Below are 26,801 nucleotides of genomic sequence, written 5' to 3'. Positions count from 1 at the left end.
TGTATGTCCTTAGCTTTGTGTTACAGCAGATCCAATGTGATTTCCTTATCATGGACTAATTTCCCCTTGTAAAGGTCTGTCTTATTAAATTATTAGAGTATAAACTACTAGGTATTTGATAATTGAAATCAAAGATATATTTTTCAGAAATGTTTTTAGAAGTTTAAAGAAAAGTTATTACTTTACAGATGTGATCATTGTAGGTGATATTATACTATATTTTATTTTCCATTTTCACTGTTTAATACAAAATAGAAAGATAAATATTGTAATTTTTTGACTTTGGCCTTTCATATTTGAGTTCTGATGGTTGATCTAAGCTTTGATTACCAGACAAGGGAAGAATCAATAGTGGTTAAAAAAAGTATTTACATTATGCAAATAGAGAAGAGACCTCAGGAATCATTTGAGCAAACAATGGAATAAATATTTAAACATTTTCTTCTCCTTTAAATTAGTTGAACCTTTTCATGCATGTGTTTAAAGCAATAGCTCATCTTATTGGGAGGAAATGAAAAGGTCAGCAAAAATAAAGTTAATTAACACTTTAGCAGAAGTCAAGACCTTCAGATTTCCTTCACAATATCTTAAGACTTTGTATTTAAGAGATGGTAATGATATAGCTGCAATAGCAATCTTTTATAGAAGTTTTTCCTGATTTTATTGTCCATCACGTCTAGGAGTGAGTGAACCACTTTGAGACCTTACCTGTTGCTCTGTCTGAAGGAATCCCATTTGATTCAGGCCTTTGCACATGATCCCCTTCATCTGCTGCCAGAGGCAGACTGAGGCCCCACTTTTGTGACTTCCTAGTACCTTATGTAAAGTCCCACCCTAGTGTCTCACAATATGCTGACATTCCTGTTTGTCATCTCTCTGGCTTCTGTATATCATAGGCTCTTTATTTTTCTTTTCTCCCTCAAAACTAGCACAGGTCTTGGATCATAGCATTTTTCTAAGAAATGTATGACTGATACAATAAAAACGAAGACATAGCAATAATTTCCATGCTGCAAATTTAAGTCTGTTATGGAGTAAGGTTGAGTTATTGTCAGGAGCATGTCATAGCTTAGGAATTAAAGGCCGAACATAAACCCATACAGCCTCAGTTGCATAACTGACTCATCAAAATAGAGCCACACTTAATACTGATCCTAGAAGGAAGATTCAACAGGAGAAAAGATTACTTATCCTTATTAAAGGAATTAAGTTGAAAACATTTTTGGATTAACTGTCTCGTAAATGAAGGGTCTAGTTGCATAGCTAGTTTGGAAAACATCATAGTTGATTTTTTTTCTTTTAACATTCTTATTATGGGGCACTAGCTCAACAATTTTATTTTGAAAGCTCTAGATGGAGTCTTTTAGTTGTGAAATATTTTACACATAAAGCAATATATACATGGAACAAACATACCTTTAAAATCAGATCCAGAGCCTGTAATATGGATCTATGCTTTGTTTCTGACCTAGTTTAATAAGATAAATGAAGGAGACTTTGTACTCTTCCTTATTTCATTGCCAGTTTTGACAAACTTTTGCCAAAGGAGATATTTAAAGGAAAGAATGAAAATGGGGAGATTAAGAAAAGAGGGAGGAGGACATGGGTTAAGCATACTTTCAAAATAAATAGAAAAACAGAACCCTAAAAGACTAGTGAGATAAAATGAATGAAAGACAGAAGAAATGAAAGTAGTGTAACAAAAGAGGAAAGAAAAGGAATGAATCCCAAAGGTGTATGTGTGGGGAGCTATGAGAGGATGGAAAAAATGAGAAATGCCAATGAAAAAACATATAAATTTATTAGAGAATATAAATAGAACAATTAAAAGACAGAGAGATGAAAATTCGAGAATCAACACTAACAACCTGTGTCAAATCTCAAGAAATACTTTCTCAGTGTTTACTGCTTGTTATGCAACTAAACTCAAATGCACTATCCCTACCCTATAAATCAGTGTGATGGGCTAGGTTAATAAGGATTCAATAGAGCTGGAAGCTAGAAAAGAGGTACTCGTGTGCATTTTACAATTTGCTTCTATTTTTAGGTTTACCTGAGATTTGCAGTGATGCCTCTATTCATCAAAACACTTCCTTCCATTCTTTAGTTTATTACTTGGGTACAGTGGAGGGCCAAACAATGACTTCAGTTTACAGGTTGTTCCTTGGGAAGAATAACCTACACAAATTCTGATTTATGCTGTTCCTCTTTTTGGTAACCATTTTAAAGAACTGATTATCAACACCATCCTCTAAGGAGGCAAGTGACAGACCATGCAAAGCACAGTAAGTGATTTATTATAACAAAATCAAAGCGTTAGGCTTTATCCTCACTAAGGTAAATGCTCAGCCACTGCCCATATTACTGTCTGTGGTCAGTTCTGGGGCTAATAATATGAACTCAATTTCTTGGCCTTAATTTGACCTAAATGTAGATAACTCAGAACATAATGTAATAAAAACCATAGTATGGAATAATTTTAGTTAGTGTTTCCTGGCAAGAAGGTGAATTCTACTTCTTATTTTTCCAATGCTTATGAAATTTTGATGTCTGCAACTTTGAAGATAAAAATGCTTGGTCCAAATTAGTGTACTAATGGTCAAGTGATGGGCCTTTTCAACATGTTTCATGGAAATGAGTAAGTTCAGCACAACGCAGTTCTTCAGAGATAGCCAGAAAAATGTAAAGTTGAAATTTAAGGTATGCTAAAATTCAGTAATTTTACTAAATTTATTGTTAAAATTCAGTAAGTGTAAATGTTTTCTGAAGAAAGTTATCTGTACATCCATCCATCCATTCATTTTCAGATTTGTTGCAAAAAGATCTTGAGTGGCTGATCAAATAAATTTTTATCGAATGTCAGAGGAGTGACAACAGAAAACAAAAGTTACACAAGAATACAAACATGGCCTATTACAGCCATGAGCAGAAATGGGAGACACAGAAAATAATACACAAGGAGCAAAGATTGGAGTGTTGAAGCAATGTTGCTTCACTAGTCCTTATCATTTAGAGTAAACCATCCAAAAGAAGTTAACTGTGCTTCCCTACTATTACAGTTTGGAAAATGAGGTAGGCTCCCTTTTCTTGGTGCATTCATTGGACAAGTACTATGATGTCAGGTACTGAACAGGGCAATAGTGAGAAAATGGTGAAAAAATCAGCCTTGTGAGACTCTGATATTAGGAGAAAACTGTAGAAGTCTGGTTCTTCTGTCTTGTCTATGTCATCAACTCAATAATTTCCCCAACAGACATGACCAACAGATTTGGGGAGATTCCTACAGAAAAGTTTTAAGATGTATTATTGAAAACTGTGCTATTTCCTATAGAGATCTTGTTTGTTGTTCAAACTTTTATTTGTCTTAGAAGTTTTCTTTCAAACTTTTGGGGGTGTATTTGGATTTTTTTGGTTAGATTTTAAAATGTGAAATTAATTTTATACAGTAAAGTAAACTATGGCCCCTGATTTATCCAACTAAAGGTCACGGGCTAATCCATTTGGATTACGGTGAAGGAAAAGGAATACTTTAGTTAATTATAGAATGAGTTTGCATGATTTATCACCCCTAGATCTGTTGTGGAAAACTCTTAAGGGATTCAATATACATGTGGTTCTTTTTCTGGATGATCCCCTTGTTGTTACAGCTGGACTTCACCATCTGAGTCATCTTGGGCTCATGATTCGACCCTTAAGTGGAACATTGTTCTGAATCCATCATCTTCTCAGAATAAAAATAAGAATTTCAGCTCAAGGTTGGGATTAACGTAGTGGCGTGGTCAAGTTTTAGTTAAAGCCAGGATGTCTAAGCTGGGAACATGCTATGTCTTTGTATTTTTCTAGCTGATAGGGAGTGCCAGTTAGCATCCAGTTGCCTAATAAACTAAATATAGGTTTGTTGTATGAAGATCGTTACCTCAATTTAATACCTCAATCTGGTTAATTAATCTTTTGAATCACAGAATTTTACCAGTTATTATTGTTTTCATATCAAGCTAGTGGGCCTGTCATGCTGTGAGAGGCTCTAAGGTAAGTGATAATGTTTCAGCTTATTATAGAACAAGATGCAAGATCAACAGAACCACAGGCAGGTTCGCAGTGTGCAGAAAGGAAAGCCAGTTCCAGGAATATGAATGGCATATTAAATGCAAGGTAGCTGTTTGAGGCCACCAATTTTTAACAGTGCAAATATGACATAGCACTGCTACCTTTCAGGAAATAATACAACCAATTAAGTACCTACTAATTTTGATATTTATTGCCTCACTTAATTCTTGCACTTATCCAATCCAGTAGGTCCCATTCTCCTATTAGGACAGGGTAGGAAATTGAGACTTAGAGGGATAGAGACATGTATTAGGGGACTCAGATTATAAGTAGGGCAGAAAAACACTTGATTTTAAAGCTGGGTGTGCTCAAAGATTTTTGCACTAACAACTTTAAACTTGTGTGGCAAAATTTCTTGTGAATGGCAATTTATTTGACTTTGTGGCTGCAATGGATGAAAAAGAATAAGAATGTCTAGAATCTGGTCTTATCCCCCACATTGATTGCCTGGTTAAGCCACTGACTAGATATCTAGCTAGCTAGCTAGATATTTGTTATAGCATTGGGGAAAATGTTGTTCTTCATTGTCTGTGAAATACTTAAATGCTAGCTTTAAAATTTTTTTTTCCTCCCTTCTCTCCTTAAGTCTATGTGCTCCAAGTGGCCCTTCATAATAAACATTGAACCTTTCACTTTTCAAGAAGGGCAATAAAAGGTGCAAGATTATACCTGGTTCTCAGAGGTATTTTAATTGATGTGCAGTGAACTAAGCATGTGGTTGGTGATGCTCTTGGAAGTTGCTGTGAAATGTGAATTAAAAAATGATCAACGAGACCGGAGGGTACAGCATGTTGGGTATGTTTTTAATTTGCATTTATGTAACGTTCCTATTTCTGAGCATCCTTGAGAGGACACGTTTACTAAATTAAAAGCGAAAATTAATTTTTCTGAAGTTTCCTGACCTTCACGGCAAAAAACCCAATGAACCCAAGCCTGGGAGACAACAGACTGTCAGGAATTGTAAAGATGAGTCCACCCAGCATTGCATTGTTTGGCGGGAGGAGCTCTCAGCCTTCTTCTAACAGAAAAGTCTAAGTCAGCGTTTACTTAGAAATTTCCTTTTAAAAGAGTTACAGAAGCAGCCCGCAAGTATCAATATTCCCTGTACAAACTCCTATCTTTGTTCTGTGCTCTTGCTCTTGTGCCGTCTCTCTCTTTTTGATTTTCCTATAAAAGCTAAATTAGGTCTCAAGGGTTCTGCACCACTGAGCAAGGATCTCTTCTAGTCCATTGTGATGGAAGTAAATGTACTCAGGAGGGAGATGTACTTGAAGGAGAGGCTAAAGTGTCTCCCTCCATTGAATTCCCGGTTGCCTCACAAACGACCCACCCTGACTTCTCTAAATACCTCCCGCGGGCGCATGCGCACGCTGCACTCCAGCCAGCTCTCAGCAAGATTGTGCAATAGGTTGGATATTTATCTCAAATCAGCACAACCTTTCTGTGCTCGCCCCATCTCAGTTCTGGCAAGGCCTGGGATGGAAGGACCTTTTAGGTTTTCAGGACTTCAGGCTTTCTCCTTGCATCTTTATAAAACCTGTTCCTGGGAGAGGATTGGCAAAGGTCATTTATCAAGGTATAGATGATATTAAGGCTAAATTCCCCTCCACTGGATACCTTACAATAGCATCCAAGGACAATCACACTCTTGTTTTGATATCTGTGACACTTACTTTACTATAATTTTTAACGAATATTGGTATCCTGTAAAATTATAGGACTATGAGAAATTCACTGTAATTCTAACAAGGTAGAGGGCAGGTATAATTCAAAGATCTATTAGATTTTTACTCTATGAATGGCACTCCAATTCGGGGTCTTGGAATCTTATGGTCTTGCAATGGAATTTTATTGTACCTTATACCTATTTGGTTTGGAACATGTTACCCAGTCTATAAAAGCTGGTTTCCTCAAAACTAAAACAAATGAAAACCAAATCTGTAAATGGTGTCAGGAAGGGATCTTGAAGATAATTTCATCCCACATTTTCACTGGAATGAGGAGAAGTTGCCCACAAGGTGACTTGGCCAGGGTACATATTTAAGAGCAGCAAAATGCCTCCTAATTGAAGTTGAAGAACGCTTTCCATTGAATCCCCAGGAGACTGCCGGTCTGTGGGCAGTAGAAGACCATTGTGTTGGATACTGTCTGCACTTGGGTGTGAGCCACACTGTGTCAAATTCAGACAGGTTATGTTGGGGCAGGTTTAGCACATGGTTCAGTGATGATAATTGTTTAAATGCACAATAGACAGAAGGACAGGCTTTCCAAAGATTTCGAATGATGATCATCCCCTCATTCCAGATGTTTGGTTAATGGTGCAAAGGAGGAAAGCCTTAATATTGTGGATGGCTTACAGAACAAGATGAAGCAGAGCATTTCTCTGATGACATTCTCAGAGTTTTGGCTTGGTTGGAGTCAGGAAGGTCTTCAAGGCTATGTGTACCCCTACAAAGAACTCTAAGAGAGACAAACTGGAAGGAGTCAGCTTGAAGCATCTTACAGCCATAGGTGAGTGATGGAGAGAGCACACCAGTTAAAGACCTAGATTACAGTTTCTGTTCCTCCTCCAAGTATTACCTGAGTGATGCTGGACAAGTAAGTTACTTAGCCTCTCTACACCTCATTTGCCTCATCTGTGAATTGGGTATTACTATTTCAAGGGTTTATTCAGATAATTAATTCAGGTAGTTCATATAAAGTAATTGACACAGTGTTTCACATAGTAAGAGTTGAGTAAGAATTAGCTATGATGAGGATAAAGAAGAAATTTGATGAATTCCTAGGAGAACTGAACCTTACAACTTACTTTTATTTATATCATACATTTATAAGATTTTTCTCTAGATGATTTACTTTGCTATGGTGTTTTTTTTCCTAGAAACTTTTCTTTTGCTAGAAATTGAACCCTGAAAGGTAAAATGAGGCTTTGGGGAAAAAAGTCCACTGTTTTATTTAAGAGTACTGGACTGCCTGTTACTAGTTAAAAATATCCATTAAGAAAATATTTCTTTTTCTGGATATAAATATAAGCTCTTTAAAGGCTTTTCAAATATTACAACTTTTATCTAGATAAAACTTTGTGTTCAGAAATAGGCTATGCCTGAGAAAGCAGGGTTTTGACTGCTAACAAGGTGTTAATATCTGCATCACACACCACACCTTTCTGCCTACTGGCTCCCTTAGTTAGATCACAGATTGGGGTGAATGCAAGTTACATAAATTTCACAATTTAGATCTCCTGATGTTAGTACCTTTTTCTTTCTTTCCTTATTTCTTGTTCTTTAAACTTGTTTTTCCTTGTTTTTTTTTTTTTAACCACTTGACCTATGTCCCCATCCTTAGTATCCTTCTTTACAGCAGAAAACACCACCAAAATTATGGGGATGTGAGTTGGGGCTATAGTTCAATGACAGAATGTGTGCTTAGCATGAACAACACTCTGGGTTTGAACCCTAGAACTACAATAATAAAATAGATAAATGAAGGAAGGAAGGGAGGGAGGCAGGGAAGGGAGGGAAGCAGGGAGGGAGCAAGGGAGGAGGGAAGAGTGGAAGGGGGAAAGGAAGACAGAAATAAAGAAAGGAAGACAGAAAGAAATTGTAGGAATGAAGGAAATCTTAGAATAATGAATCAACACACTGATTTACTTTTAGAAGAAATGAACAGAAGGGGTAAATTTGATCGAAATATATTATATGCACATATGGATATGTTATAATGAAACTCCTTTATACAATTAATGTATACTAATAGAAAAAGAAAAGGAAAAAAGAAGAAATGATGTGAGAACTTGAGGTTTATTCTTAAAGATATTATACACATTTTGCATATATTTGAAAGTAGACTTAGTTAAATTTTGTTTTTCTAATAGCCTAATTTTTAGTGGGAAGAAGAGGGAAGAATTGGTTATTTTAGATTCTTCAAAGGATCCTCAAATTTGTAAAGTATGATGAAATAAAATATTACATAACTCTCATGTAACAAGTGGTGAGCTCCTTCATAAAACACTCTTGTGAAAGAACAAATCACAGTCTTCTGTAACTATGAAAAATCACCATGGATCTAATAGTCAGTGAAATGATATAAGGAAAACATTAAAATTTATATCCAGTTGATGTTCTATTTAGATTGTACTAAACAAATGTACAGAATATAAGGGAAAAATAGGACTGAAATCAAGTTGATGAAGAAAAGCAACAGCATTTTGTGATGGGTAAGAACGCTCACTTTGGAGATAGGGGCTGAATTCCAGTCTCACATCTACCAGATGTGTGACTTTGGGCAAGTTATTTGACCTTTCAGTATCTCAGCTTCCTCATTTATCAATGTGTAGTCACAAGTTTATCACGCATTTGTTGTGAGAATTAACTGAGACAATGTTTGTTCGGAATGAGATCAGAACATGGCAGGTAATTAGTGGTATATAGTATTTACTTTCTTAAAAAATAAATTTTCTCCAACAAATCTCCTCCAGCAAATACATAATGCTTACTGTATACCAGGTCTTCCAAATATTTGTTAATTGGTAGTAAGTTGGCTCCTTTTTTGTTTAGCTTTTCTCATCTGTAATTTATGTGAAGTTTCAATCACCTATTATGGATAAGCTACAGATTTTGAGCTGGGGATTCAAAGCTGTCAGATCAGAGAGGTTCAGAGTACAATGAAGACAAATATACAAAATGTTCTACTTGACTAATAAGTAATTATTCAACATTAGGAGTGTGTACAAATCATATTTTGCAACTCCATTACATTACCTATGAATGAGCTGTCTGATATTGCTAGAAACTGGGCTCCTTGCCGAATAGCTAAGCTACTTGAAGTTTAAAATTCTTCTCTTATTGTCTACCATTCACTATATTTTAGTGTATTTTAACATTTTATCCTCTTAAGGCTTGAGTACTTGCACTCATTTATTCAACATTTATAGAGTTGGGCTTTGTGCTAGATAATGAGAATACCAAGCTCATTAAGACATATATCCTGTTCTCAGGGACTTCAGTCAAGGGTTGGGGGGTCAGGAAACTATTGCCTACCTAAATCTATCTCCCCTCTTATTTTTACAAATAAAGTTTTATTGGAACACAGCTGTGACTATTCATCTAAATATTGACTCTGACTACTTTGCACAATTCTGATATTTTGTGCTATAGTCAGAATAGAGACCACCTGGTTTGCAGATTCTAAAACATTTACTACCCAGGACTTTATAGTGGAATGTACTGAAATGTCTCTTTTTTTGTTGTTTTTTTTGGGAGGTGGTATTTCTACCTCATGGCTGCTGATTCTGAAGTTAGCCATCTACAACCTCTATAGAAAACAGATACTTTAAAAACCTGAGTGAAAATAAGCAGTTGCTAATTGTTTAAAACCTGTCAGATATGATTTTGCCTGGCTATCTAAGAAGAGTTAATGGAGAATAGGATATCATTTAGAATTTGAAATAGTTGTCACTCAGGCACCAAATAATGCAATTCCTAAATAGTTAGGAACCCTGTTTTACATAGACCTTACAAACATGACAGACCACAATGGGATAGGAATTACGGGTTTCTAGAGCATTCTCTTTCATCCCAGAACTAGTGTAAAAGCACATGTTATAGTGTTTATAATATCATGGAAAAGAATGTAATTTCCAAAGCATTTTTGAAACAAAACTGATGAATCACTCTGAAAATAATGGGAGCTAAGTCTCAAAATGGGTTGATATCCATATCATACTTTTGAAAAGAAAATGCACAAATAAGCGGTTCTTTAAGAGAAAATTTTACTATGCCTATGTTTCTCCCGCAAGTCAGACTTTCATTTCATTTCTACCACAGGTCTGTATGCTAATGTCAAGACTTTCATGTATATAAGTGTTTTCTTAGCCACCAGCTGATATTTCACTGCAATAAAAATATGTATTAAATTTAAGCATTTTTCCCCATGAACACAGGTTCTTAGATAAAATTTCTTCTGGGTTAAATTATCATGACACTAGACACAATTGATAAAATGGCACAAATATTTTTCAAATTTCGTATTTGCAAAACACAAAATAAATATTTAAAGAAAATTCATCTATTAAATCAGATGGGCACTTACATTTGATTCTTAACTATTGTCAGAATATAATGGGGTTTAACGACAATTTCATTCTTATTTTTGGCTTTAGAAACATGTAAGTGCTGAAAAACTTATCCATATAAATATGTAAAGGAATTTTCAGTAGTTACTGAACTCATTTCTTCAAGCATCTTCTGAAATATTTTAAATCACAAAGCATTCTATCATCATAAACTATTTTTAATGATCTATAACTGACAATCTTAATAGGTTTTTCTTTGATTTTGTTGAAAGTAAAGAAATAGAACCTATCTGACTTGCAAAAGAATTTTTTGCTCATTTATTAAAATCCACTCATTTCTCAGCATCAAAATCAATATTTTGAATTGCCTCTTTTTTATGCAGTGGGAGTTTTTCCATTTTGGGAACCTTGCACTTAGTAAGATTTGAAAGCAGTGAAAGTTCAGTTTTTCTTTCCTGGAGTGGAAATGGTGTTATAGTGCAGGAGAGGGTGGAGGAAGGGAAGCAGCTTTTTAAGAAAACTGAGGGTTGGTGAACTGTTTCACTCAGAAACCCTTCACATCGTCCTGAGACTGTATTTTCAGGTCAAGACAGGATAGTTGTTTGCTTTGTGGGTCATCCTGAACATTCTACGATGTACCAGTAGCATCTGACCAGTCACAATACCCAAATATTTCTCTAAACATTGCCACGTCCTCACTGGGGGGAAAATATCACTATTTTAACATTCTGTCCTAAGGGTATGAATGTTCATATATGAAGACTACCTTAGTAATGAACATTGTATTGACTTTGACCCTCAATGACAATGAATTTCCAACCATCATAAGAGCAAATTGGGATTCTTCATCAACCTCAGAGCAGAGGAATATTTAAAATATTCCCACAACTTCATCAGTAGGAATCAATTTATCTTCCCATTTTTTATATATTTTGAGACTGGAGTATGCCAGTATTGATATTCTTTAACATCCCTGGGAATTACAAAGTCTGCCAGTTTTATCAAGGATAGATATGGGCTAGTTTAATGCAGGTAAAATGGAAGTAAGGTGACTAATTTATCTATAAGAGTATCTTGCCTTTTGCTCCAACATTTGGAATAACAATATGGAATAACATTTGGAATAAAGTTTGAATACAAACTTTCAGAGACAAAAAGGGTGGCATGTACCCACTCTTAATAAGGACTTAATAAAGCAGAATGCTGCTTATTTTTAGTGGAGAAAGTTTTTGGATCTCCTCCTCCACTCCTGCTCCTCTATATGATTACTATTTCTAGTTCCCCCTGTGAATTACAACATATGATTTTCAAGAAGACTACAGTCTAAGCTCTGTAGAAGATGGGAATTAATCCTATTCATTTTATATCTTCAACACTTAGTATAATGCCTGGTACAAAAATACATCCATTATAAATATCTAGTGATAAATAAAGGAGTAGTTGTGCAAGCAGCAAATAAGTTAATAGCCTCAGTAAGTCATTAAACTTTCAATCTCAATTCTATCAGCAAACTTAGTTATCTGAGGCAAATGTGTAAGCTAAAATGCATGAATCATATACTAAGTCTTACCAGTATGAGAGAGTATTCACTTTGACACTTAAAATTAATCTACAGAGATTTCATGGGAAATTTTGAAAGTACAGAAAAGAGAAGTAAGTCTAAAACAATGATCTAAAGTGTTTTTTTTTGAGATATTTATTTTTCTTTTAAAAAATTATTTTATTTTTGATTTACCATACATTAACAATATGAGGAGATTTCACTGTGATAGTTCCATACGTGCATACATTTATATCTTGAACAAGTTCACCCCCTCCATTATATTTTCATTTCCCCCTCCCATTCCCTCACTGCTCTTTCAAACAGTGCTTGCTGTGTTTCATTATGCTGTCTTCATATGTATATGTGTATCACACTTCTATCCTCTTCAACGCTCAGTATCTTTTCCTAATTATCTAAAAAATCTTAATATCCTTAGGTGACTTTTAATATTTTTATTTCCTTCCATTTCTTTTTTATGCATTTTACATAATTTAGATAACATAATGCATACCATTTTGCATTCTAATTTTTCTTGTCAGTCTTAGGTTTAGTGAGGTCAAGGAAAATGTTTTTTTCTCACCATTTTATCCACAGCTCCTAAAGAATATTATTAAGTACTAGTGCTAGCACTTTTTACTACCGTTAGCGAGGTATATCAAATATATGGCAAATAAGTAATAGTGTTCACAGTGAATGCCCACAAAGTGAAAATGTGTTATGAAGAGCTACACACAAAATTTCTCCTACATTTTTTAATACATCATAATGAAGTTACAACATATTTCAGTTTATTTCTTTTGGAGAGATTTCAAAAAGGTGAATTATGGAACTATAGACTTTATTTTTCAGGATTCATGTTAAAAGTTGTACCAATATAAATAATCTCCCATTATAGAATATGATAATGTTATATTTCAATTCATCACACCTGCAATCATTTGACAGGTGAAAATATCACTTATGTTGTTTCAATTCTTTAATAATTGAAGTTGAGCTCTTTTATCCAAATGTTTATCAGTCATTTATGTTTCCTAATATAGACTAAATAATTATGGTTTTTGATTCGGGATGGTTTTGAAGTGTAATAACTACACATTTAAATTGTTTTAAAAAACATTCTGTGTATTTTGAGGTTTTCTTTGACTCAGTTAACCTAGGAATATTCCATTACATACCTGACTTGCATATCTTATAAGACTGCTGAGTGGATCATCAAAATGTGGTCTACAAAAGCCCATTGAGAACTAGAGGTAAGAAACAGGCAAGATATCATCATAACATTTTCCTGCTATTACATTTATAAAGAGATGACACTGCATCTGCCAGTTCTCTCAGGTTTGCAGAGTTAGTTTCTTTCTTAAATGTTTTCAGAATTTTCTTAACAGCAGCTGCAGTATGAAGAGTGACAAAATTAATGAGTATGAGGAAACATACCATTATTTCTTAAATAGAGCAAGTAAAGAAGGAATTTTACATATAGTAAAACAAAGAGTATCGCCTGTGATCAGTCTACCATCCTTTCCAACCTGATATTATTAAACTTAGTAGATGATAAATATGAGATGAAGATAATCTAATATAGTCTGTTTTCTTTGGAATAGTATCTGTAGTAAAGTTTCAGTTACTTATGGGAGTCATCACCATTATATAATATTATCAGTTTTAGACCTGGAGAATAAACAAAAGGTAGTGTCAATGTTTTACGCCATGTTTTGTTCAGTACAGGTTACACTGAAAAGGCCTGAAAAATCAGTAACAGTGGACTAAAAACATGCATTTAAAGACATGCAAATGGATTTAATTTGAAAGCATAAAAATTAACCATATAAATGATAGTTCCATGTAAGAACTATTATGCATCAGCCAAAATGCAAAACAAATTAAATTGCAATATTGTTAAGGAGAAGCAGAACTCTGCATTTCTTTAGAATTAATGTCAAATTAATTCATTAATTCATTTTTCCCTTTAAATTGCTGGGCATGATTAGACATGGCACCTTCTTAATGTTGTCAGGGTTCTTTCTTTAAGAAAATATCTAACGCTGTATAAAACATAGGCTAGTAGAAGGCCTTTGATATAAATAGTGTGTAATGAGAGTTTCGATGCTCATCAATCAGACAAAATGAATTAAACTCAGGTGGGTAAACGGTGGTATGCAGGTGGTATACTCCATTCCTTAGCTTGAAATGCTAATACCGAAATACAGATAACCCTCCTGTTGACACACATAAAAATTAGAGAGAGAATTGACAATTTGAAGGACAAATAAGTACATTTACTTCAAAGACTAAAAATACATGTTGGTTCTTAAATCAAAAGGAATTTTGTATTTAGTCATCAACAGCTTCAGAGCTATTTCTCCTAAAACTGCTTCCTCAAAATAGATGCAGAAAATAGTGGGGGAAAATCTGTACATAAGCAATTTTGCCAAAATTTTGAAATCTATATAAAAGGAGACATATTTGAGTATATGAAATTGAGTATTTGAAGTCATTAAGGGAATAATTATGGCAAGAAAAAATATACTGTTTATGCTCTGGATTTGTAATTGTTTTTACTGAATGGCACCTATTCAGAGTCCTAGAGTTTTCCATTATATTTATTTTAGTCTTTCAGCTATTGGTAAATACCATCATCATTATTTGGGGAGTGAAAACTGTGGAGAACTAAGTTTGCCCAAGGAGATACTATGATTGAATAGTTTCACTATATTCTTTATTTCATATGGTGAAAACACTGGTGAAAGTTTTGGTGAAATGCTTCATCTTAAGGATCAATACTGGCCAATGGTAGTGGAGGTTGCATCCAGACTTAGTAAGTGATTAATGCCATGATTGACTGGCAATGTCTACTAAGAGTACAGGGATGGCAAGAGATACAATGTGCTATGAGAGAGAGAGCACAGATTACTGAAAAATAGATCTGAACTCAGAGTCAGAAGCCCTTGTTTCAAGTCAAATTCAGGTGTCAAACTTTTTAAACAAATAATTATGGATAAGCCACCTATCTTTTCTCATTTAAGAAAGAGGGGCATAACGCTGGACATTTAGAAATTCTTGTGAAACAAATATTATCTAAGGAACTCTCTAGGGCTTTTATAGGAAAAACACTTTTTTCTGCTTGAGACTGTTAGAGGGCTTAGTTACACACTGTCAGTGTTCAGTGATCAAGATTGGCTGATGCTATTTAGACCTGATTCACTATAGGAAGTATAATATACAACTTAATCATATATTTTCTTTTCTTTGTAATCATTGTGTTACGAGAAAAAAGGTCTGTCTTTGACTCTAAATCAACACTCAAGTCAATCATGTTAGACCACCTTTCAAAAATCATTAATGAGAAAGAGGGTACAACAGAATTTTGGTGGAGAAAATCAGTCAATTTATTTCATTACAAAATAACACTTTCTAAAACCAATAGCATAAATTTTACTTATTCTGACATGGGCGGCAGCCAGAATTGATCTTTAGCAATACATCAGCAAACAAAACAAAATAAAGGAACAACTGGAAAGGTATTAGTGCAACCTCATGAGTATTCTTATTACTGATATTTTTGAGTTGTCCTTGTAATGATTTATTCTAAAAATTCTGTTCCCTTGGTACTTAACGAGCTTTTTTGGTAACAAGAATGAAAATATATGTGCAAAGATGAATGTGCTCAGCATTAAACCTATTAAAAAGTAGTGAGCATTAAAAAGGGGAATATCATAGAATAGTATAGTTTGCATTAAATTTAATTGTAGAGAAAATCAATTAATAGACTGAGATCCTAAAAATTCTAAGTAATTTATTAAAATTTTTTTTGTGTGTGAAAACCAAATTATGGCCAGGAAGCACTATACCTTAATGATACGATGTGTTTTTCCTGAGCAAATGTTCCTCTGTTCTACCAGACTGTGTGGCATTTGCTCATATTCAACAACTGTGGAAATTTGGAACAAGGTTTCTTCTCTTTCTTTAAAAGTGTTTAATTCCTTTGCATGTGCCAGGCACAACTTATGTATGGGTTAACAGGAAATGTTCTGAGCAATGATTTTATTATTTGTCCCAACAATGATCATAATAGCCAATTATTTATTAGTAACTCAAATCTCTAAATTCTTTAAACCTGTGCTACTGTTTTATTCTGAAATCTAGATATCATCAGCTGTTGGAAGGTAAAATGTAATTTGAGAGCTCATTCTGGCTCAAGCTGTATAATGAAATTTGTACTTGGGAAATTTAGAATATGGTTTTCATGCTAATGTAGTATAAAACCCATATAAGCTTTTTTCATGATCCATGCCTTAGATGGGTGAGATGAAACATTTTAAACATATTTTATCAAATAACTCTTTTACGTATTTTCATTATACTATTTAGGCAAATAAAAATAATACAGCTGTCTGAATTTGATATTCTCAGTTACTTACAGGCAACAGCATCTTCTGATCTTATTTTACATGATCACCTTTAAATAGTCTTCTTAACAAAATGATCAAGATAGTGGTTCAACATTTACTGAGCATAAGGCATATTTTCACAAAAGTTAGAGTTAAAGAAGCTAGACTCCTGTTACATCTAACAGTTCAAGTAAAACCACTGCTTTCCAAAGGTTCAGTACACTGACCCACGTGCAACGTGAAATGAGAATATGTGTCCATTATCACTTACGATAAGAGGCCCAGAGAGAAATTGCACTAAGGAGTGTGTGTGTGTGTGTGTGTGTGTGCATTTGTGTGTGTGTGGTTGGGGGGGTTGTCCAGAAAAATAATTGCCTTTTTAATACCTGTTCTATCAAAGCTAGTAAAAGTTAGAGGGAGCTTTTTACCTTTCACCTTTTAAGAAAAGCCCCCAGAAATGGGTCATTCAGCTACTTCTTGAATTTTAGTTTTAAGAAATAAACAGGTCAAGTACTATAGCCATTCTGTTATCCATGTTATTACAACAGAAGAGCACAATTCCTTAGTCTCATGAACTCTTGTTAATAAACAGTATTAAAGAAAATTTTCTGTTTTTCCTGACTAAAACAATATGACTCTGTGGTCTTGCTCACCTTGTAGAAAAATCTGAAGATGACATTTATGCTAATGCAGAGGATTTGACCAAAGGTGGCAATTTGGCTACCTGAAAGTTTCAAATGCTGGAATTTACTTTACTTGTGAGAATTCTCCCCAGTCCAGTCTGTTTTTACCTTTGTAGGCTCAGAAACTTGATCTCACCAGTCAGTGTGTCAGAATGGATTAGACATCAGCATGAGCACCTTCATTAAATAAGCTCACAAGAGCTAATGTGTAAGATAAGAATGACAAATTAGCATTCAAAATAATAATTGCTATGAACAGTAATGGTGTTTGATTTAACCTGATCCACAATTTGCCTGTAGAAAGTATAGAGAGGACCTAACCAATATTTGCCTCTCAGATTCAGGTTTTTCTTTTTCTCAGACTCAGAATTTTCTCTCTTTAAAGGTGTTTAAAAGGGAAAATAGCTCAAAAGTAGATAAGACCATTATGTGTTGATTTTATAGTTTGCTTTTCAGAATACAACTTTATGTCAAGTTCTTGGAATGGAATAATTATAAGAATATCATTGTGGTCCTCAGACACTGCTTACTTACTCTATTACTTCAATGAATTTTATTCTCTCTAGTATCTGGTAATCTAAGATGCTCTCTAGAGTAGATATCACTACTTTCAGATAATAGCTTAAACATTAAAGAAAATTAAATTCAATATATATCAGCTGTTCTCTTATTTGGAAAAAATAAGAATTTCCCTTATAAGAATGAGTATATAAAGATATTGTAAAGTAGTTTCACATATTTTTTCTTGGTGAAAATTTTTCTTTAACAAGTTATACTTTTCCTCATGTTGACATTTGTCTTTAGTATATTTTCCTTTTGTAATTTTAAGAATTATCTCAGTTTTTTTTAATTGTCACTTGAGAATATTTGAGAATAAGACTACTACTTGATGTATAACAGGTTGTGTCCTTTTCTGGATAATTCTTTGTTAATAAATTCAATTTCATATAGTATCAACTACATAAGGCAACTAGGGAATACAACAATAGTTTAATATCCTTCATTTATGATGAACAAATTAGCCAAAAGAGGGACTTCTATTCATCCTTTGAGGCCTATCTCAAGTTTCACTTCCCCTGTGAGAGCTATTCTGACTGGTGATTACATCCCTGCTATCTTTGGTTCTGTACTTGCTTTGAGCATAGTTTTGACTGCACCAGTTGGCTGCTTTACCAACTTCGGCATCCCCGGAGTTCAGTCCTACACCTGTTTTGGGTGAATATGCAATAAATGTTGCTTAAGTGTTTCAGTCACATGTATTTCCATTAAAATGGATCTATATATTTAGGAACAAAAGACTGCATCTTTGAACCTGTCCTTAAAATTAAAGGCAAAACAGAAACAATGTGAGGAAGATGGTTTCATTCTCATACATGTGAGTGTATTTGAGCTCCTAGAAATGGGTTGATCCATGAGTTTGACAGTTTTCAGAAAGGAAAGAATCAAGTTTGGTGGTGCTAAATAAGAAGAGAAATTTGATTTGAAAGTGTATTTTTTAAAAACATACTCAGAAAATTAATATGAGAGACTGTTTTTTGCAGCTAATAATATTCATTTATTTCATGCTGAGTTCTGGTAATAAATGCCAAAGCAGTTTAGACAAACTTTTGCTGTGTCTATTTTGAAGAAAATACTGTGCCCAAATTTAGAGAACACTGTTTTATACTGTTAATTTAATATTAAAATATTGCTTATCTTTTGTCATGACAGGATTGTAACATAATCTAATCAAGTCAGGCAATGGTGCAACAGTCTTTAAAAGAAGGATGTTTTACTGGATGTTTATAAAAATTAAATATAAATCAAAATTTACTTATTACAATATTTGTTGAGAAAAGCTTTCCTATGCATCGGTTTTCTTTAAACACCCAAGTTTTTCGTATGTACCACGATGTCAGATATGTGCATCCATGAGCATGGGTAGTAAGTAGACCAGTCATAAAAAGCATAATTTAGTAAATAACCAGATTAATTTGTTCTTTCTCTGCTGATGCCAATGATTTCTCTAAATTACAGAAATATAATCCAGGACTACATATTATGATAACTAATTACATACAAAAATGGCGATAATGAGTACCTATTCTATTAAAATAATTTACAAAGTAAGTATACCAGTTAATACAATATTCACCGTGCAAGAAGAATGCCGTTGAGTCAAAGAAAATGTCCTTTGCTCTTTCATAAGAGCATGCTTTCAAGTAAGTTTTCAGCCTCATGTTTTGACAAAAGTTGACATCTTCATTTGCCTTTTGGAATAACATGCTAAGAACATCCTAACTTAATTTTAAATAAAATGTACTGTGTAATTTTTGTTATCAAGTTTTAATCTGTTTTCGATATTTATAAAATAACCACTAACAAGAAAATGTATGTTATGCTAAGTACAAAATACTATGCAATCTACATTCTATTTTAAAATGTCTATTCTGTAAGGTATGTAGTGATATTGGTAAAATATATATTAAATAACATTTTTTAGCTCTTCAGATAAACATTAATAAAATTGCACTTATTACAGAGTCAATAAATGGGGACTTGAAATATTGATGGCCCTGTAGACATATATTAAATGTTACCTGAGCAAGCCAAAATTCTAAGTGGTTTGAAATATACATCAACAATTTTATGACACTATGAACACAATATTTCCTTTTATAAAAATCCCCACACAATGCCATTAGTTAACCTCATGGTTACTATATTTAGCTTGATTCACTATAAATGCCGTTATAACACCTGTGGTTTCCCTCATTAAGAACTGAATAGATGGGGTCAGGGGTTGAAAGGGCAGCATATGTGCCATGAAAGAACTAGTTAACATAGCCTATTATATTGGTGCACTGGTAAATCTCATTTCTATTCATCAGATGATTAGTTCAATCAATATTTATTCCTCTGTGCTCCCTTTGTCTTGTGCTACAAAGGAGACATCCTTCAAATTCATGGCATATGCCTTGTTATCTATGAATTTGTTGCTTAATTTGGGAGGGAATATTTTATTTATTTGGCAGTCCTGAATTCTTTGATTCTCTCCCTCTAATTATCATTAGGTAGTATAATGGAGTTTTGTGTAGATTATTTATAAATAGATGCTGTTAGCATCCTTCTTCATACGACTCAAGTACCATGTGTTTTCATAGCTTGCCTCTGAATGCTCTACAAAGTTGCTTCTGTTTCTCTAAAAATGTTGAGTTTAGAAGTCTGTATTGTGAAAGCAAAGATAAGAATGATTTTCTCTCAAATATTCATTCTTTGTGTGTGAGTGGGTGGCTATAGGCATATACATATACATATTGCGTATCAGTGTGTATCAACAGACGCCTCCGAAGACTGCTATTATCTGCTAGGGATTCTGTTAAGTCAGAGATTCTATTCAAAGTAAGATAAATATTTGCAAGAAGCTGTAATTGAAAGATGATTACAAAATTACAAGAATAATACTTTTTGTGTAGAGTGCTCATTTTATCAAAGGTTATCATGCATTATATCGCAAAAGACTTATTTCATTAGTCTGCTTAACTCTTTTGGGTAAGAATGAATGGAATGGTAGAAATACATCTGGAATAAAAAAGTATTAATTATAATGCACAATCCTATCTTTAATATTTATTTTTCTATATATTCTAGCAGCACAGTAACATGTTTTGTTACTATCAACCAAATTAATGCTAATATCATTAAAAATCATTTCTTGATTTTTTGTCTTTGTGAACTAAACATAAGAATGGTTTAGTATTAGTAAATTTTTTATATTACAGAATGATAAAAATATTATTTTAGATCACTTCAATTACTAATAGCTTTTCACTATAGCATATGTGTTCATGTACTTTTACTTTGCTTTCATTTAGTCAGAATTTAACAGTCTTTGCTCTGGCATTAATCCTCTTATTTCTTATTATGTTTAGCTGTAAATCTTAGATTTTACCAACTCATAGCAATAATGTATTATTATTCACTATTTTAAATCTCACTTTATAAATTTGCAAAATCCCAGCAGACTCCAATGTGCGGAATTTTTATTTTAATATTTACTAGCATGATTTAAGCTCTTTATTGATTGAATGCTATAACAGGCCCTTTAATTTAGAAGTACATTATTAATCGAAGTGAAAAAACCTTGTTAATGTGTTGTGACTCACACTTTTATTTCTTGGAACTATTTTAGCAAAAAAAGGTATAAAATCTCTACAGGCCATCTTATATTTGTAAAAGATGAATACAAGCTTGTAAAACCTGAAGTTATAGCTGAAAAACATTTTACTTATCTTTTTATGTAGAAAAAACATCCTGTATTAAATCATTTTAAAATCCTAGTGGCAATTCTGTATGTTACTTTCAGGGAAAAAGTAGGTTTTCTTACAAAGTTCAAATACCATTTTCATGAAGGCCAACCTTAAAATTTCATAATTTCTGGCTGCTATAAAGTCTTTGTTGCTGTAAATTAGGTTTTATGACTTGGAAACATTTATATTTAAAGTGCAAATTCACTCCTGAGTGGTTAACTTTAATAATTTAGTATTTAACACATTGTTACCAAGGTAAGTAAATGCTAATATCTGTATTCAGTTAAAGGAATAAAGTCTCTTTGGAAATGATGGAAGACACCATCTTTAAAGGATTCTCTAAAGAGCTAAAGATACACTATTGTTAATAGAAGATCAAAGCTTTAAGTGAATCCTCACAAACATGTTTTAATCTTGTGTCCCTTGTTTATGAAGCTTGCTGCTCATAAAAGAAAAAGAAGAAAACACTTTTTTCCTTTACATTTCCAACCTGATTGCTCAATTCCTGATTCTCTGAAAATATTTTAAAAAGTGAAAGCCATGGTGGAACTAGAAACCCAAGATGTCAAGCACTTCTCTGTCCCAATACTTGTTATATAAATTCACCCAGGATGTTGAGAGAGGGGAAAGGAGAAAGGCACTACAAGTAACCATTTAAGAACATATCTTTCTTTTGGTTATATATTTTGTCAACAATACTTTTTTTGGGGGACACTGGGGCTTGAACTCAGAGCCTCAAGTTTTCTTGGCAGGCACTCTTATCCCTTGAGCTCCACCAGCCCATCAACAATACTTGAAATATAGTTTTAGGATTTTTCTTTAAGCTGTTTGAATGATGGCTTTTCTTGGAATAAAGACTGATGATTACTTAATGAGTGATTATTAATGAACTACTAACAAAGCTGTCCTTCCAGCAATGTTTTTTAATTGTTAGAGGTGGAATATTGGTTAGAAATATTTAATTAGAATTTGTAAAGGAAATTAATAACAAAAACTTGCTTTTCTTGCTTTTGTGTTTGGTTTTGAAATCTAAAGGCCTGGCCAAGACATTCAAGATTGCTCTACTTTTGAAGAGTGGCTATCCCTCAGAACAACCTAACTTTTTTCTAAAGTTTAGCAATTAATAAACATTAGCCACTTGCAAATAATAACTGGAGGTTAGAAAAGCCAACCCCATCCTTGTTTACAGCAAGCATAAAACCAAACTTCTAATCTTCCCAAGCCACAGTCACCTATTGATTGCTAGGTATTTGTGCCCCTGTGTTTGGAAGCCAGGTTTTCTGCAGGGGCAATACTGAAAATTCCCACCACTTCGGTGCCCCTTGTAATAAGCAGCTGCCATATCTTTTGGGAAGGAACCTTGAAATGCACACCTGAGCTCTCTCCTTTCTTACCTAAGGATCGACCCAATTAAAAGTCCTCCCTTGCCTTCAGAAGTTATTCCTTTCAATAATGCAATCTACAAAGAAGAAGCGTCGGTAGAACTCATATGGAACCCTCTTGCAGACAAAGGGTGAAATGCTTTGTGTGCCATCAAATACAAACCTCCTCCGCTCAGAGTAAGTCACTGCTTAGAGTCCAGGACTCAGTTCAGCTGTGGAACAGGACAAGGAACTCAAAGATAATAGCCTCTTAACCCCTAAAGTCTCTGAAATACCTTAGGCAGCAGCAGGGGCGGGGTGGGGGAAACTAGGGCGGGGATAGATTTGCTGGATTGGCCCCAAGGGAGATCACTCAAATTCTCCATCACCGTTTGTATCATGCAAAGTGATCTAACTCAGGATAGTCGTCAGATGCAAGCTGCGGAGCCAAAGCACTTCCTGGACCGTCTGGGGATGGGGAGCAATGTGTGTATGTGTTGGAGCAGGAATGTATGAGGGAGATTGTGTACGCACGCTGTAAAGTTCACAATCAGTCCCTCCCCCAATAAGTCCACTTAATAACCCTGCACAAGGGAAAGCTGGTTTATTTCCTGCTCTCAACTCCCAAGTTCGCTTTCAAGTTCAACCACAACTCCAACAAGATGTTTGAGTTGCCCGGATATTTTCTCAGTCCATCCTTAACGAACAGCTCCTGATGACCCGGCAAGGCATTTTCACTCAAGAAATGAGAAGGGCAGTGGAAGAGAGACCAAAAGGGGTCAGAAAAGGAGAGCTAGGGAGGGCTAAGAGAGACTTGGCCCCTTGGCAAGTCCTCCCCCCTCCCGGTATCCCCTGGGCTACTCCAGGGAATCACCTCAAGTTAAAACTTGTAAGGTATCCTGAGCAGTCTGATGAGGTTGGTGCCCTCCGGGAAAAAGCTGTGGACTCACACTGGATTTCCAAGGTAAGCATGAAGACCAGTCCCAGCTTTCAACCCATCAAGCTCCTGGGATCCCCGAAGCGACCACCACAGTGAACCTGGGCTATCACTGTCCTCAGCAAACTGCTCCGCAAGGAACAGGTAAAACCCATTCCACCCGCGCTTCTCTTGGTCTACTGGGTAAGGAGAGTACGCAGCTTTTATGCTCCAGGTCTTAGTGCCTGGTAGGAACTGAGGCGGCACGTGGTTTCAGACCTTCATATAGCATGAACCTAGCCATAGGGGCAATGTTGGAAAGGGAGAAGAAAAGGGAAGGACCAATTAGTAGCTTCATAAAGGAGCAAGGGAAACTAGAAGGAAAGTGGGTGAGATGGTGAGATGGGACAGAAAAAGAAAAACCAAGACTGAGGCGTTTCTCAGAAAGTAAAGGCGCTCCTCTCGCCAATTTCCCTAGTAGTTTCTTGAAAGAATTTGGATAGTGGAGCATGTGGTTAACCCCCGACCAAGACGATCAGCTGGAGCCAGGGTACATACCCAGGTCCCAGTGTGATGGTCAATCAAGACCATCCTTCCAGGACGTCCTGGTCTCTTATCTATACTCCTCCCCGTACACCCCGTGGGCAGCTCTCAGTCCCTTTCCTGCCACTTCCCAGTGTTTAAGCTAAGGAGCCCAGTGCAATGATTTTGAGGCCAAGCTCAGGGCTTACTGCGGGCGGGCGGGGTGGGAGTAATGACCACTGTGTCTTCCTGGGCGCTTCTTGAGGGGCAGGCATAACGGAAGCGGGTGGAAGGGACGAGTGTTCTCAGTCCAGTTCTCCTGGATACTTCCTGCCTGCAGCACCTCTGTCTAGGTCCTGGACGCAGGAAGGTCCGGATTTTCTGTTGCCAGGATCCGGAGGGATAAGTGAAGGGGCGAGATGAACCCCTAAAGAAGGCAGTGTGATCAAGAAGAGAGACTGGGATATGCCGGTGGGTAGTCAGAGATACCCAGATCTTTAACTCAGGCGGGATCGGCTGCCTCTTCAAGAAGAGTGAAGTTGTGACCAACGGGAAAGTGAGGGAGAGGTGAGCCCAGGAAACCTGCGCCACAGGGAGGGAGACTGACAAATGGATTCCCTCAAATCCCCTGGTCAGTCGCTCAGGTAGCTCGCAAGGGAACTACAGCAAGTGTTTTCGTTCCAGTCCCTGGCATGCTGCCCTGCAGACATCAGTTCGCCTGGGGGTCCTGCCGCCGCCTTGGGGTGGCAGGGGTCCTGTTCTGAGGGCGCACCCAACTGTGCCTCCCACAGTGACCCATTATCGAACAAAAGAGCAGGAGCCGCTGGTTTCCTCTCCGTCGCTGGTAGCGCGACCTCTAGTCTCCGAAACTTTCTCAGTGCAACTTTTTGGGGGTTGCTCTTAATCCTTGGGTCGGGAAGGCTCAGCCACGCGGACATGGCCAGGGCGCAGCGGCTAGAGCAAGGAGCGCTGGTGGGGATGGGGGGGTAAGGCTAGTCCTGCCATTGGCAGTTAGACACCGCCCCTCTGTTTACCACTCCTGCGAAGAGACGCGCCAGCTGGCTGGGAGGCTTGTGGGCCTCATAACCTGCCAAGAGCGTGTGCCCTGGCGTGTTCATTCCCTCTCCCCACACGCCCACCCTAGGTCGGCGACCACCGCGTGCGCGGGCGCTTCCAGCTGCCTCTGCCGGGAGTCATCCCTCTCCGGCTCTCCTTTACATCCCAGGTCCGCTTCCGTACCGGAGAGCGAGGCGCAAAAGAAAATAAATAAATAAATAAATAAAGATTCAGTGCAACTCAAGAACTGGGAGGAAGCAACTAGCGCTGCACCTCTCTCCAAAAAGCGCCCTCCCGCGTCCCTCTAGAACTCCCGAGAGGCATCCACACCTTCCCACAACTTTCTGCACCCAAGCCATTTGTAGCTTCAGTTGCAGATGCGAACTCGGGGGACTGCGCCGGGTCAACCTTTTCCCCCTTTGGGCTGAGCGCCCTCCCCTCCCCCATCTGGCCAGAGTTGATCGGACCCGGGGACCTCGGTGCCCGCGGGCTCGCTTACCTCGCATGGTGTGGCCGCTCTCCCGCTCCGCGTAGTCATGAAGCTGCTCCCAGCCGGAACCCCAGGTTGCCCAAAAATCTCGCTCAGCACGAGGGAAGAAGGTGGTCAGCGAAGAGCTGCTCTGCCGAGAAAACCATGCCCTTAGGCGGCCGCAGGGTGACGTTTGCCGTGGCTGCCGCCGCCGCTGCTATGTTAACAGTTTTGATGGTGGTGGTGATCACTGTTTTGAGGGTTGTTGTTTGTTTTCAGGCAGGGTGGAAAAAAATAATGTCCTGGCTGGCTGGTGCCTGGGTTTTGTTTTGCTTTTGTTTTTCTTTTTCTTTCTTTCCAATGTGCTTGCTTTTTAAAAATGCCACCGCCTCCGGGCTCAGAAGATTTCTTTTGTGATCACTTGGACTGAGGAGGAGGAGGAGGAGGAGGAGGAGGAGGAGGAGGAGGAGGAGGAGCAGGAGGAGGAGGAGGAGGAGGAGGAAGGGCAGCAGCAGGAGGAGGAGTTGGTGGTGGTTTTGTTAGTTACAAAGAAGAGGGAGAAGAAGCAAGGGAGGAAAAGGAAGCAGAAAGAAAAGAAAGAAAGGCGGTGTGGATGGCAGAGCATGTGCGTTTTCACATGACATCTGTGCCTGTTAGCGGATCCACAATGTGAATTTGCACTGTTCAGTTACAGAGAGGAAGGGAGCGAAGAGAGAAAGAGGAGAGAGATGGAGAGAGGGAGCGGAGAAGGGGTTTATACGCGAGGGCGGGTTTGGCAGAGACTTCCAGGCCCCGCCTTCTGTCAGCGCCTCCGCCAATCAGCGCCCGGCAGCGCCTGGAGAGGCCGAGACCGCGGGGGAGGGGACGCGCCTGGGGGTAGGAGGCGGGAGTCAGGGACACCCGAGTCTTCGCCTGCAGCCCGCAGCGACTGGGAATTAGAAACTGTCCTACCTGGGCAGAGGAGGAGGATCCATTGAGACAGTCCGGCAGATCAGCAGGTGACATTCATTTCTGAGTCAGAAGCATGGAAAGGGGCAGTGGTCAGCCCCTGGGAGGCAAGGAACACGGGGACTCCCCTGGTCCCACCTTCCGCATCCTTCTCTCTCTTTTTCCCCTGTAGACTGCGGGCCCCGCGTAGTTTTGAATTCATAGCAGCGCTTCTTAGAGTCCTTCATTTTGGTAAACTCTGCATCTTTGGCAAGGATTTCCCTGAGCAGGACACTTTGGTTTGAGTGGGAGAAAAATGCGCAAGCACTTCCTCAATTTTAGCATAACTACAATGCAATCCCATGCAGGTGGCTGTCTGCTTCCTTTAAAAACACCTTTCAGATGCTCTTTTCCCCCAGTCTTAAAAAAAAAAAAAAGTATTGTGGGTTCCTCGGGGCGCGTGCGTG

At 36.9% G+C, this 26,801-nt stretch overlaps 1 protein-coding gene across 1 annotated transcript in view; it reads right to left on the bottom strand.

Annotated features, from left to right (window-relative positions):
* Positions 1 to 26,138, bottom strand: part of Rorb (RAR related orphan receptor B) — a 185,095-nt gene extending 158,957 nt beyond the window's left edge. The window contains exon 1 of the mRNA XM_074052052.1: positions 25,438 to 26,138. Within this exon, the coding sequence (XP_073908153.1) occupies positions 25,438 to 25,444 (7 nt within the window). The 5' untranslated portion in view covers positions 25,445 to 26,138. The remainder of the gene's footprint in view (positions 1 to 25,437) is intronic.
* Positions 26,139 to 26,801: the final 663 nt, after the last annotated feature.

Source organism: Castor canadensis, chromosome 13 (genome assembly GCF_047511655.1).
Source record: "Castor canadensis chromosome 13, mCasCan1.hap1v2, whole genome shotgun sequence".
NCBI lineage: Eukaryota > Metazoa > Chordata > Mammalia > Rodentia > Castoridae > Castor > Castor canadensis.
Note: the sequence above shows the minus strand (reverse complement) of the source record. Positions and strands in the feature narration are given on the sequence as shown.